The sequence below is a fragment of the Oryx dammah genome, unplaced genomic scaffold, assembly GCF_014754425.2.
Source record: "Oryx dammah isolate SB20612 unplaced genomic scaffold, SCBI_Odam_1.1 HiC_scaffold_10, whole genome shotgun sequence".
Taxonomy (NCBI): Eukaryota; Metazoa; Chordata; class Mammalia; order Artiodactyla; family Bovidae; genus Oryx; species Oryx dammah.
In genome coordinates, this window is record NW_024070194.1 from 18,601,288 (window position 1) to 18,616,284 (window position 14,997).

Below are 14,997 nucleotides of genomic sequence, written 5' to 3' on the forward strand. Positions count from 1 at the left end.
GAAGGAAGCCTGCCTGATGACTGCTTCTACCACTTCTATTTCTCTCACAGTCTGTTGCAGTGAAATATTCAAAAAGGGGTAATTGGTTCTGTTTGGGGATCTGGGAAGGCTTCCTGGTGGAGGTGAATTTTCAGCTGAAGCTCTCAGGATGAGAAGAGCTTCCTCCTGTCGTGGGAATAAAAGGAGGATGTTCTAGGTAAAGGGAACAGTTTCCCCCCGCGCCTGAGCCAGCTGGAGTTCAGACTTCTTCCAGAGCTACTAATACCAGAAAAGCACTGTGTGGGAATCATTTTTTCTGCCTCCTGCAGGGGCCGCTGCTGCCCCAGGCTGGGGCTGCCACCTCTGGGACTCAGCCAGTCCCTCACAACAAAACTGAGCCTGTCTTTGCTGGGGTGGCAGTGAGGTATAGACACTCTGGACGTGTCTCCATCCAAGGAGTAGGCTCGGGGGCGCCCCCCAAAGCCTGGAGAAACCATCTGAGCTCAGTCAATGGCATTTGGGGGAGAGGTGTAGTGGGTACCGATATTTTTCTGGCTCTGGGTCACCACAAGTTTATTAAAATAAACTGTGGGTGAATTCTGCCATCTGTGCTGCCCTGCCCCCACCCCCCACACCAACAACAGAACAGGTCCCAGACTAGATGCGAAGGTTGCTTTAAAAACACCCCAAGGACTTAACTGAAAACCCACACTCTCATGCCTCTGGGGTTTAAGATCTTTGAATCCATTCCTTAGCATCTCTCCTTGGGAAGGTGGGGTGGGCCGTGATGTGGAGGTGAAGACCCCAGGGTCTGTTCCATGGGACTGAAAGTCTCCCCCCACCACCCCGCTCCATTCTAGAATCCCCCCACGGGGCTCTGTGCCAAGAGCCCCCGTGAGCCATGGCCTCAGAGGGCAGCGGTGATTTTTTTCACATAAATATATCGCACTTAAATGAGTTTAGACAGCATGACATCAGAGAGTAATTAAATTGGTTTGGGTTGGAATTCCGTTTCCAATTCCTGAGTTCAGGTTTGTAAAAGATTTTTCTGAGCACCTGCAGGCTTGTGTGTGTGTGTGTGTGTGTGTGTGTGTGTGTGTGCGCGCGCGCGCGCGAGTGTGTGTATTTTCACTGGAAAGGATTCAAAAGTTAGCAGCATTACGCCATTCTTCCTTCTTGGAAAAATCCCTGAGCCTTATACAAGCCTCCTTCAGGCCCTCAGTCAGTTGTGCAGGAGAAAGGGGGCGGTCGGCTTTCTCCTTTCAAGAACGAGTTATTTTCAGCTGCTGACTGGAGACGGTGCACGTCTGGATAGGAGAGCATTTCCACTATGGGACTGGATACAAACACACACCCGGCAGACTTCAAGAGTCTCAGACTGAGGAGAAAGCCCTTCCTTCTGCTGCTACTGCTGCTGCCGCTGCTTTTGAGGGTCCGCTCCTTTCATGGTTTTTCCTGCCAAACCAGAGGCACCTTCGCTGCTGCCGCTGTTCTCTTGGGCATCATTCAGCGGCTGGCCAGAGGATGAGACTCCCCAAACTCCTCACACTCTTGCTTTGGCACCTGGCTTGGCTGGACCTGGAATTCATCTGCACTGTGTTGGGTGCCCCTGACTTGGGCCAGAGACCCCAGGGGGCCAGGCCAGGACTGGCCAAAGCAGAAGCCAAGGAGAGACCCCCTTTGGCCCAGAACATCTTCAGGCCAGGGGGTCACAGCTACGGTGGGGGGGCCACCAATGCCAGGGCCAAGGGGGGCACTGGGCAGACAGGAGGCCTGACACAGCCCAAGAAGGATGAACCCAAAAAGCTGCCCTCCAGATCGGGTGGCCCTGAACCCAAGCCAGGACACCCTCCCCAGACAAGGCAGGGGGCCACGCGGACGGTGACCCCAAAAGGACAGCTTCCTGGGGCGAAGGCACCCTCAAAGGCAGGCTCTGTCCCCAGTCCCTTCCTGCTGAAGAAGGCCAGGGAGCCTGGGTCCCCGCGTGAGCCCAAGGAGCCGTTCCGCCCGCCCCCCATCACGCCCCACGAGTACATGCTCTCGCTGTACAGGACGCTGTCCGATGCTGACAGGAAGGGAGGCAACAGCAGCGTGAAGTTGGAGGCTGGCCTGGCCAACACCATCACCAGCTTTATTGACAAAGGGCAAGGTGAGGGGGCGGGGTGGCCGGGGCACGGCTCAGAGGGAGAGGTATCTGCATGCATGGAGGGGTTTAGAGCCCAGACTCTGCACTGGGGGGAGATGGTGTGTGCTTCTGGCCCGGGGCGGTATCTGGGATTAACCTCACCCACACCAGGCCCCAGGCTGCTGGCATGTCAGAGCCAGATGGCACCTGGGGATCCCCAAGTGCAATTCCTGCAAGATGTGGAGGGGGTTCCTGAAGCCTGGGAAGGAGACAAGCCCTGCCGGTTGGTGGCAGAATGGAGGACCAGCCTCTTAAACTCTTAATTACCAGGCCACACTCTGTTCTTATTGAGTTGGTCAGACTTTCTAGGCTGCACGGGGTTGTGGGTTTTCTCGGATGGCAGAGAGAGAAACGAATCTCAGATGCCCATGATTCTGCCACTTTCCCTTCAGGCAAGGGGGCAGAGAAGGTAAGATAGGGAAAGGCAGGAAATGAGGCATCTTGGAGTCAGGGAATGATCTTCAGATATGTGGGGTGGGGTGGACAACAGACCTGGGCTCTAACTCAGTGTGACCTCTGGGGTCTCAGTTTCCCCATCAGTACAACTTTGTGGAGGTTGGATGGGGTGACTTCTGAGAGTCCTTCCAATATGAAAACTTTATGTCCTGTCCTAGACACAGATCATTTTTTATCATGAACCCAGGAGACAATCTGCTCCCTCATTTCACATTTCTGCCCTCCTAGCATCACTGTCTTGGCTTGTCCCCTCAACTTGCCATGTGATTTCAGCAAGTCCTTTCCCCTCTCAGGGCCTGAGTTTATCCATAAGAGTGAAGGAGGTTGACCTGATGGCTAGGGTTGCTGGCAGCTCGTGTGCTCTGGTTCTGGGAGTCTTGGGACTTTAGCTGGCAGGGTGGGGGAGGGGTCAGAGAGGGGAAGAGGCTCCTCATTAGAGCTGGCCAGTGGGGGAGTGACAGAGGGCGGGGGAGGCACAGAGGCAGCGGGTCTGCTGAGGTGGGGGAGGTGGTCTGGCTGCCTGCCCAGCCAGAGAAAGCTGTGACCCCTTGGGGAATCATAAAGTAAGTCCTTGTGCCCCCCAGCTCTAAGGGAGCTTGGAGGGGGAGAGATGGGGAGTTTAAAGGCCTAATTAGTCACCTTCTAGAGCAATATTATGAGTGCTTCCCAATGGCAAATTGGTATTTAGGAAGGAGGGCGTGTTGATTTGGACATACCACTAAGCTTCTTGTACGTACGCAGAGCCTTATGTTGTACATACATGGTGAATCACACTCACACACACACAATGTGCACACGCGCACCTGACATACACACACAGAGCTTTCTTACACATATACAGACACATATATTGGGCTGGCCAAAAAGTTTTTTTGGGGTTTTCTGTATCATTTAATAGAAGAAATCAAAAGAACTTTTTGGCCAGCCCAATACATACATACCCTTCAAATAGTCACACAAGCCCAATCATACATGCATATAACCTGTCACTCAAATATGCATTACTTTCCATACTCACATGTGGACCCAGTCATACATATATATACACAAACTGTCATTCACACACACACACTCACATACCAAGCAGAGTAAGAAACAGACACCACAAATTATTAGACTAGCCAGGAAAATTGGATCATAGACTAGTTTGGTCATTAACTTGCTGTGTGACCTTAGGCAAGTCACTCTCCCTCTCTGTGCTTCATCTGTGAAACAAGAGCACTAAGATCTTCTTTAACGCATAGTACAGTAGAAGCAGCTCAGGATCAGGCATAACAAGTTCTAGGCTGGAGTTCCAACCGTGCTTTTTGCCAGCTGGGTGACCTTGAGCAAGTTACCTAACTTCTCTGAGCCTCAGGTTCCTCCTCTGGAAAAACAGAAGAGGTGATTATAATGATCACCCTGCCTCTCTTACCAAAGAGATATCATATTGGATAGCAGATGGGAGAGAGACAGGCAGAAGGCAGTTCTAAGGCGGAGGGACCTCTGCTATGCGTGTCATTGACGCAGACACTCAGAATCACTCCAATCCCCCACAGCACATCTATAGATCAATAGCCCTACTTGACTGTGTGGGAAGCTCCCTTATTTTGGAAAAGGCTCTCCATGATTTGGGTCTTGGCCTTTGTTGGAGTGGGGAAGAGGTTAAAGAGAGCTCTCTTGGGGGAAAAGAGCCGTGGCCCTCCCCTAGGCTGCGTGGTGACTGGCTCCCTTGGTGAGCCTGCGGACAATGACTTCTGGGTGTTCTCTCTAGATGACCGAGGTCCCGTGGTCAGGAAGCAGAGGTACGTGTTTGACATTAGTGCCCTGGAGAAGGATGGGCTACTAGGGGCTGAGCTGCGGATCTTGCGGAAGAAGCCCTTGGACGCGGCCAAGCCAGCGGCCCCCGGCAGCGGGCGGGCTGCCCAGCTGAAGCTGTCCAGTTGCCCCAGCGGCCGGCAGCCGGCAGCCTTGTTGGATGTGCGTTCCGTGCCAGGCCTGGACAGCTCTGGCTGGGAGGTGTTCGACATCTGGAAGCTCTTCCGAAGCTTTAAGAACTCAGCCCAGCTGTGCTTGGAGCTGGAGGCCTGGGAACGGGGCCGGGCCATGGACCTCCGTAGCCTGGGCTTTGACCGCGCCGCCAGGCAGGTCCACGAGAAAGCCCTGTTCCTGGTGTTTGGCCGCACCAAGAAACGGGACCTGTTCTTCAATGAGATCAAGGCCCGCTCTGGCCAGGATGATAAGACTGTGTATGAGTACCTGTTCAGCCAGCGGCGAAAGCGGCGGGCCCCCCTGGCCACGCGCCAGGGCAAGCGACCCAGCAAGAACCCCAAGGCCCGCTGCAGTCGGAAGGCACTGCACGTCAACTTCAAGGACATGGGCTGGGATGACTGGATTATTGCGCCCCTGGAGTACGAGGCTTTCCACTGTGAGGGGCTGTGCGAGTTCCCCTTGCGCTCCCACCTGGAGCCCACGAACCATGCGGTCATCCAGACCCTGATGAACTCCATGGACCCCGAGTCCACGCCGCCCACCTGCTGTGTGCCCACGAGGCTGAGTCCCATCAGTATCCTCTTCATCGACTCGGCCAACAATGTGGTCTACAAGCAGTATGAGGACATGGTCGTGGAGTCCTGTGGCTGCAGGTAGCAACACTGGCCTCTGTCTTCCCGGGTGGCACGTCCCCAGGATGCTGGTCACCAGAGTCCCTCCCTGCACTCCTGGAATCACAGGGGGATCCATGAAAGGGGATGCCAACAGCCTTGCTCAGTTGCTAAAGATCCCTTTCTATCCACAAGTCCCCCTGTCTGGGGATTTTTGCCTTCTGCTTCTCTGATTGGCAGACACAGGCCCAGGGAGACAGACTCGGAATGGGACTGAGACCCAGGGGACCTTGCTTTCCAATGAGACTCAGCCCATGACCTCTCCTTACCTGGGCCTTCTCGACCTTGGCACTCTCTAGGGAGGCCTCTCCTTGGGAGACCCACAGGTGCCATCTCCCCCTCGTACCTGGTGACTTTCTGCCCCTGGAGGCAGATGGATGCTAATTGGGTAGGGGTGGGAAAGAAGGGGAGCGGGCTTGGGCAGGGTGAGGAGTGGGAGGCTGTTAGACTATTAGATTTAAATGTACATTGATGAGATAAAAAGCAAAACTGTGCCTAAAACTGTGGCAGATTTCTTGTCTACCCCGGGGGACCCAGTGACCCTTCAAAGAAGACGGACCCAGAGAGGGGACGTGGGCTGCCTGAAGCGGAATGGGACAGAGAGCACAGGCTGAGCTGGGCCAGGGTTTCACCTCTCACCCTATTCCCGATTTTCGCCGAGAGCTCTGTCCACTCTGCTGGGGCCTGGCAACAGAGGTTGGTTTCCTTTTCGACATTCCTTAGTCGTTTGTGTCTCCAAAATGAATCCGTAAGTGGGAGAGAAGTTGAGGATTTAATTTCCACTAAAATCATCCCCATTTCACACTCACCCCCCAGCTTATACTCACAGAACCCACTGGTCACCAGTTAAAGGGGCCCTCGACCTCCTCTTCACCTATTGGTGCATCTCCTTTGTCACTGATCACTATTCCTCACGCAATCTTGCCTGTGGCCCTGCTACCCTCCAGCTTGGCACCCCTTCCACCCCTTTACCCCAACTCTGGAAACAACTGGAGCCCCTCCCCTTTCCACTATACAGGATATAGATACATAATTATCCATTAGACAAGTAAGCTCCCCATTGACCTTATCGACCTTAGACAGACCAATGCCAGACACAGCCTGACAGTGTTTCCTTATGGGGCCTGGCCCAGAGTCAAGACCCACTTCCCTCCTCCACTAGAACCTTTGGGGAGGAGCAAGGGATGAACTCTTGGGAGGGGAGCAGGGCCCTCCGGTAGGGAATTGTGGGCACCTGAGTCCTCATTCTAAGGGCTTGGGACCAGGTTCTGCCTGGCTGAGGAGGGGGAGGACCAGAAGGGGAGAACCTAGGCTTCTGCTTCCCACCCAGGGGGCCTCAAAATTTTCCCCACCCCTCTCCAGCTGGGGCTTTGATTCCCAGGGCTCCTAGCCAAAGCTGTTTCAACAGTAAGGATGCTTGCCCAGCTCTGGGCAGATCCTGTGTCCTTTCCCTCAAGGCCTGAAACCTGGGTTGACAGATCCTGAAGCAAGAGTCCAGGGCGGGGGATGAGGGGTGGGCAATGTACCTTCGAGCTGCCTCCCTGGCTTGGAGGCCATTCCCTGTCCCTGAGAGGCCAGCCTGAGCCTGGAGCCTAGCCCTCCCTGGCTGGGTTTCGTTGTGTTTGGCTGGGGGGCAGGCCTGTAAGTTCTGGAAGTAAACAAAGGAGCTGCCACGGCAGACAGAGTTCTGGTGTATGTGAGAGGAGAGTGAGCCTGGAAAGGAGGTGCCGGGGAAGCCACGCGGTGGGCTGGGGACACAGAGAGGGCAGTGTAGAAGCAGGGTGGCTGGAGACTCAAGGGCAGAGAGGCAGGGCCCTGATTTCCAGGACGGTACATCCCTAGTTTCTTGGAAAGTCTAACAGATCAGAGGTCTTCCTGCCTTACCCCTATCAGACAGGCTCATGACAGCTCAGCCATGGTGCTCTTCCTGCTGAAGGCCTGGGCATTGATTTGACTGTTGTGGCCCTGGCTTGATACCCTGGGAGCTTCCTCTCCCACCTCTACCTATCTTAGAATTCTCTTCCACAAAAGAACCAATCAGCCTGTGTACATTTCCCAACTAGACTGTTGTTCAGTCGCTCAGTCGTGTCTGACTCTGCAACCCCATGGACAGCAGCACACCAGGCTTCCCTGTCCTTCATCATCTCCCAGAGCTTGCACAAACTCATGTCCATTGAGTCGATGATGCCATCCAAGCATCTCATCCTCTGTTGCTCCCTTCTCCTCCTGCCTTCAGTCTTTCCCAGCATCAGGGTCTTTTCCAATAAGTCAGGTCTTCACATCAGGTGGCCAAAGTATTGGAGCTTCAGCTTCAGCATCAGTCCTTCCAATGAATATTCAGGACTGATTCCTTTAGGATTGACTGGTTTGATCTCCTTGCAGTCCAAGGGACTCTCAAGAGTCTTCAACACCACAGTTCAAAAGCATCAATTCTTCGACGCTCAGCCTTCTTTATGGTCCAGCTCTCATATCCATACATGACTACTGGAAAAACCGTAACTTTGACTATATGGACCTTTGTTGGCAAAGTAATATCTCTGCTTTTTAATATGCTGTCTAGGTGTGTCATAGTTTTTCTTCCAAGAAGCAAGTGTCTTTTAATTTCATGGCTACAGTCACCATCTGCTGTGATTTTGGAGCCTGAGAAAATAAAGTCTGTCACTGTTTCCATTGTTTCCCCATCTATTCACCATGTAGTGATGGGACTGAATGTTGTGAGGAGCCAATCAGCGATAACTGTGGATGGGAACAGCACTTCCATCCTAACCATCTGATTTATTGAACTGCCTCCTTGGACATTTATGGCCGCCAGGCACCCACCTCCAGTCCCAGTCATAACAGGCTGCATACTTGTATAGGATATTCTTGAGCCAAAGGGTACAAGAATTATATCATTCTTTAGAGTTCACAAATACTCTGAGTCATTCTGTGGCAGCACTGATGGGCTCAAAGGGCAGCCTAGTTTCAAATTTCAAGATTTTGTCACTTCTAGTTACAGGCCTTGGGCAAGTAGCCTAATTCCACCAACTTTGATTTCCTCTTTGGCGAAAAAGAAAAGAGAGGGGAAGGGTAAAACAATATACCTGTTTCATAGGGCTAACTGTTAGGATACGAAAGACACTCAACACAGTGGCTAGCACTGAGGTGGGATGCCACAAATATCAGCTGTTATCATTAGTGTGCCTCAGACAGTCTAGTGAAGCAGGCAGGGCAAAGAATATCACTCCTTATGCTCAGTTGTTCAGTAGTGTCTGGCTCTTCACAACCCCATAGACTGTAGCCTGCCAGGCTCTTCTGTCCATGGGATTTTTCAGGCAAGAACACTGGAGCAGGTTGCCATTTTCTACCCAAGGATCAAACCTGCATCTCTTGTGTCTCCTGCATTGGCAGGCAGCTTCTTTATCATTGTGCCACCTGGGAAGCCCCCGTACTACACTTGATCTTAGCCACCTCCATTTTTACAGAGGAGAAACTGACAAACCAGAGAAGTAACTGTAGGTCTTTGTATACTTTGCATCATTCTTGCTACTTTTCTGGACATCCAGTTCCACTGACCCCAGTCTTGGAAATTAATTGAATTATCTTCCTGGGATTTGGCTTCCTGGTCTTAAAAGTATCTCCTTAGGGACATAGTTTGTTGTTAGTTCCTAGGGAGAAACAGCTAAGCATATAGCTTAGGACACAGAAAATGGAAAGCCCATAGTGGAGGAAAGAGATGAGACCCCCCCAGCCCTCTGATGCCATCTCTTGACTCTTTCCACATCCCTGTGTCCCGGGGCCACAATAAGCTAGAGAATCAGCTTTTCTAGGGCTTGGAACACACGACCTTGGGAAGTATCTGAGACTTCACTCAGCTTCACAATTGGTTCTTCTGATCTGGATATGGATGTGAGGAAGCAGAGTAGTCATATACAGTAGGATTCAGGCAGATCTGGGTTCCAGTTCTGGTTTTACCACTTTCCAGCTGAGTGACTTTGAGCAAGTTATTTAACTTCTCTGAGTCTCAGTTTTTCTAACTGTAAAAGAGGGATAATAATATTAAGTTTAGGGGGCTTGCCTAGTGGCTCAGTGGTAAAGAATCTGCCTGTCAATGCAGAAGACACTGGTTTGATCCCTGGTCCAGGAGGATCCCACATGCTGTGGAGCAACTAAGCCTGAACACCACAACTATTGAGTCTGCACTCTGTAGCCTGGGAGCTACTATGGAGCCCCTCGCACTCTGAAGTCTGTACTCTGAAAGAAGAGACACCACAATGAGAAGCCCGGGCATCGTAGCTAGAGAGTAGCCTCCACTTGCTGCAACTAGAGAAAAGCCCATGCAGCAGTGAAGACCCAGGACAGCCAAAAATAAAATTATTTTTAAAAATATCAAATTTAATGGGCCTTGGCTTCAGGAAAGGGGCTATTCATTCATTCCATACATCTTTGATCCATCTATTCATTTATTAACCAATAAATATTTATTGAGGGTCTGCTGTGACCCAAAACTGTGCTCAGTGTCGGGATAATAATAACAACTACAATGTTTATTGAGGGTTTATTATGTACCAAGTACTGTCCTTAGCACTTTACATGAAATCTCTTATCTTACAATGCTCATGCCCTCAAGTTCCATGCATGAATGAAAGAGAAAATAAAGACCCCAAAGGATGCTAGAATGGTAAGATAATATACTGAATCACAGGAAATGAAATAGGGGGAAAAGTCAAGTTATGCATCAGAATGCAGGAAACCAACTATACATGTACAAGAATTGAAATGTGATCTCACAGTTTCTGATGGGAAAGAGACAGTGTGGTAGGTAGCCATGAATTCAGTAGAATCAGTTGAATATAATGTGGGTGCCTAAGTGCAAATACAAGGGTGGGTTTCATTAAAAGACATGCACTGTACAAAACCCAAGGGAACTGTGGTTCTGCTCTGTTAGCAGGACTTGGGGAGTGTTGGGATCGTTAGTGTGAGGGAGAAGCAGAGTCAAGGATGTAGCTTGTGGTTTTTAGCTTGGGAACTGAGGGGATGGTGTGCCACTCAACAACAAAGAAAAGAAAGAATACGGAAGGAGGAACAGATTTTGAGAGGAAGATAATGGGGTCAGTTTTGAACATGTCAAGTTTGAAATAAATTTTATGAGGTTGGCTTTAAAATAGCCATTGGAAAAAGAGCAATTCTTCCATGAAATGATATGTAGAAGAAAGGACACATGCATGTGATACATGCAGGTTTGTGAGCTGGGTGGTGGGAAGCTGAGTTTCTTTTTATTGGCTTCTAATTTCTATTTTCTCTGTGAAGCAGGAGGTGAGGCCAATTGTTTACAGAGAGTAGGAAGGGGTCAGAGTCAAGGAATGTGCAACAAGTTCCTGGTATGGGTTAAATGGTGTCCCTCTAAAAAAATGTTAAGTGGGACCCCCAGTGGTCCAGTGGTTAAGACGGCACACCTCCAATGCAGGGAGCTCGGGTCTGATCCCTGGTTGGGGAACTAAGGTCCCACGTGTCATGCGTTAAGACTGAAAAAAATTTTAAATATATGTTAAAGTCCAACCTCCCTGCTCCTAATATGTGAATATAACCTTATCTGGAAAAAGGGTCTTCACAGGTATAATCAAGTTAAGATCATCAGGGGGGGCTCTAATCCAACACGACTGGCATACTTATAAGATGTGGGGCTTCCCTGGTGGCTCAGTGATAAAAGAATCCTCCTGCAATGCAGGAGATGTGGATTCTATCCCTGGGTCGGGAAGATCCCCTGGAGGAGGAAATGGCAACCCGCTCCAGTATTCTTGCCTGGAAAATCCTGTGGACAATGGAGCTTGGAGGGCTACAGTCCATATGGGTCACAAGAGTTGGAGACAACTGAGCAGGCATGCACGCATTTACAAGATGAGAAGAGTCACAGAGACAGGAACAGAAGGAGAAAGCCATGTGATGGCAGAGGCAGAGATTGGAGTTTTGCAAGCTGTAAACCAAGAAACACTAAGGATCGAGAGTTCCCTGATGGCCTGGTGGTTAGGATTTGGTGCTTTCACTGAAGAGGCTTAGGTTCATTGGACCCCTGGTTGGAGACCATCAGGCATGCAGTGCAGTGCAGCCAAAATATAAAAACAAATACCACCCCCTCCCAAAAAAAAAACCCCACCAGGGATTTATAGCAATGACCAGCAGCTAGGAAGAGGCAAGGAAAGATCCCCTAGAGCTTTCAGATAGAATGTGACCTTGATTTTCGACTTCTAGGCTCCAGAACTGGGAGACAATACATTTCCACTGTTTTAAGCCACCTGGTGTGTGTGTTGTTTGCTATGGCGGCCTTAGGAATCTAATACAGTGTTATTAGTAAACAGTAGTTTTGGAGAAGAGAGCAGAGATAAGCATAATAAAGGTTGGTATCCATATTTGGTGGTATCAATAGGCTCTTTGCATGGTTTTCTCCAGTAGAACTTAATAATCTAGATGCAGGCATGGAACAAATGGACAATTAGAGGTAGGAAGTCTCTCTAGGTGGGGTGGGGAGAAAGACTTTTGAGCAAGGGAGTTACACTGGCAAGAGACAATTAGGCAATTAAAGTGACAGACTGTATGATGTGAGCTAGATAGGAGGAAAGGGGAGAAAGTTGACAGACAACTGTGTAAAGAGGAGAGATAAAAAGCCTGGAGGTCTCAGTGGGGTAGAATGACAAATGTACTAGGAATGAACGGATGCTTAAAGAATAGGATGATGAGAGAATTCCTAGGTGGTACAATGGTTAGAACTCTGTACTTCTACTCCAGGGGGCATAGGTTCAATATCTGGTCAGGGAACTAAGATCCCACAAACCACATGGCATGGCCAAAAAAATAGTGGTGAGAACCCAGAATGGAATAAATCAAAAATTTCATAACTAATTCTGGTGGTGAAGTTCAGGAATTGGCCATGGCATTGGGCAGCTGGACATTTCACAGAAATGGATCATACTCATACAATACCCTTTAGTGACTGACTTCTTTCACTTAGCATAATGTTTTCAAGGTCATCCACATTGAAGTGTATCAGTAGTTCACCCCTTGTCATTGCCGAGTAATAATCCATTTTCTGGATATACCGTATTTTATTTATCCATTTCATCAGTTGAAGGATATTTAGGTTGTTTTTGGCTACTTTGAATAATTTTGTGATGAACATAAATATGCAAGTTATCATGTGGACAATATGTTTTCCATCCGGTCTGTCCTAAATCACTTCAGTTGTGTCTAACTCTTTGCAACCCAATGGACTTTAGCATGCCAGGTTCCTCTGTCCATGGGATTCTCCAGTCAAGAATACTGGAGTGGGTTGCCATTTCTCTCTCCAGGGGATCTTCCTGACCCAGGGATTGAACCCAAGTCTCTTATGTCTCCTGCACTGGCAGGTGGGTTCTTTACCACTAGCATCACCCGTATGTTTTAATTTCTCTTAAATATATGCCCAAGAAACGTTAAGTCTATGTTTGTAATTTACAGGAACCGCAAGACTGTTTTCCAAAGCAGCTGTATAGTTTTACAGTCTCATGCATGAGTTATCCAGTCTTTCACATCCTTGCCAGTACCTGTATTACATATCTGCTTGATTATAGCCACTTAGTGTGATGTGAAGTGGTATCTCATTATGTTGTGTGTTTCCCTAATGACTAATGATGTTGATCATCTTTTCATTAGCTTATTGACCATTTGTGTATCTTCCTTGCAGAAATGTCTGTTCAAATCTTTTACTCATTTTTGACTGGGTGTTTATTTTTTTTTTATTACTGAGTTGTATAGCTCTTTGTATATTCTGGATACAAATCCTTTATCAGATAGGTGATTTGCAAACATTTTCTCCTAATTTGTATCTTTTCACTTTCTTGATGGTATCTTTTGCAATGAATAGTTTAAATTTTCATGTAGTCCAATTTACCTAGTTTTTCTTTTGTGTGCTTTTGATGTTGTATTTAAGGAGGTTTTGCCTAAAACAAAGTCACAAAGACTTACTCTTATGCTTTATTGTTTAGTTTTTACATTTAGATCCATGATTCATTTTGAGTTAATTTTCCATATGGTGTGAGATAGGAATAAAATGTCATCCTTTGGCATTGTCTTTAAAAACTGTTGTATGTATTATACTTTCACAATCATAATATGCTAAGGGCAAGGACCAAGTTTCACTTCTTTTTATTTCCCATAAAACCAACAAGTAAGTTGTTTTTTTTTTTTTGGCGGAAGATTTTAAGAGTGGTTTGGATGTTTTTCTTTCAATGTTAAACGGAATTATATAGATATAGTACAAAGTCCAAACAAGACAAAAGGATATAGGTGGAAAAAATATGTCTCCCTTCCAGACCTAACATCCTAGTCCCCTAACCCTCTTCCTCAGAATCAGGCACTAAAACTACCACCACCAGTTTCTTGTGTATCCTTCCAGGGATTTTTCTGCAGCTATAATAACACACAGAATAGAATCTAAAATCTTTATCATGGTCAACAAGGTTCCCCAGGATCTGGCTCCTAGGACCATCTGGTGAATTTCATCTCTTATCATACTCTTCCCTATTCATTTGGCTCCAGCCAATGATAAGCTCCTTTTTCTTTCTTGGAAACATCAAGCATTCTCTCATGTTGGGACCTTTGTCCTTGCTGTTCTCTCTGCCCAGCATGTTCTTTTACATGGGTCACTCTATCATTTCATTCATATTTTTGATTAAATTCAGTATGGCCCTACTGGATCATTCTATCTAAAATAGCACCCTATTATATTTTGTTCTTACCCTTCTTAGCAGTCATCATACCTGACATTATATTTATTTGCTTATTGCTTGTCTTCTCCACTGAAGTATAATCTCCATGAGGGCAGGAACTTTGTTTTATTCTCTTTTGTATCTTCAGAATCTAGATCTGAGCCTGGATCGTGGTAAATGCTCAGCACATATATATTTGTAATGTATGATTTAAAAAAAAAACATATTTATTTATTTGGCTGCCCTGGGTCTTTGTTGTGGCAAAAGAGATCTTTAGTTGTGGCATTAGGGATCAAGTTCCCTGACCAGGGATTGAACCTGGGCCCCCTGCATTGGGATTTCCTTATTTGAGATCAAAATCTGTCGTAAAGCAGCAGACACAATTCTCAACATCAACAACACATTGGTCCAGGAACTGCTAACGAACATACAGTGCAGTGGTGCTTCAAGAAGTTTTGCAAAGGAGACGAGAGACTTGAAGATGAGGAGTGTAACACAAAAATAAACTCAAAATGGATTAAAGATCTAAACGTAAGACCAGAAACTATAAAACTCCTAGAGGAAAACATAGGCAAAACACTCTCCGACATAAATCACAGCAGGATCCTCTATGATCCACCTCCCAGAATACTGGAAATAAAAGCAAAAATAAACAAATGGGATCTAACTAAAATTAAAAGCTTCTGCACAACAAAGGAAAATATAAGCAAGGTGAAAAGACAGCCTTCTGAATGGGAGAAAATAATAGCAAATGAAGCAACTGACAAACAACTGATCTCAAAAATATACAAGCAACTCCTGCAGCTCAATTCCAGAAAAATAAACGACCCAATCAAAAAATGGGCCAAAGAACTAAATAGACATTTCTCGAAAGAAGACATACGGATGGCTAACAAACACATGAAAAGATGCTCAACATCACTCATTATCAGAGAAATGCAAATCAAGACCACAATGAGGTACCACTTCACACCGGTCAGAATGGCTGCAATCCAAAAGTCTGCAAGCAATAAAT

General features: G+C 47.7%; 1 protein-coding gene across 1 annotated transcript; it reads left to right on the top strand.

Annotated features, from left to right (window-relative positions):
• Positions 1-1,201: 1,201 nt before the first annotated feature.
• On the top strand, positions 1,202-6,266 carry GDF5 (growth differentiation factor 5). The gene is made up of 2 exons (XM_040247461.1): positions 1,202-2,128; positions 4,374-6,266. Exons 1-2 carry the CDS (start codon positions 1,504-1,506, stop codon positions 5,246-5,248), a joined length of 1,500 nt encoding a protein of 499 aa, XP_040103395.1. The 5' UTR covers positions 1,202-1,503; the 3' UTR covers positions 5,249-6,266.
• Positions 6,267-14,997: the final 8,731 nt, after the last annotated feature.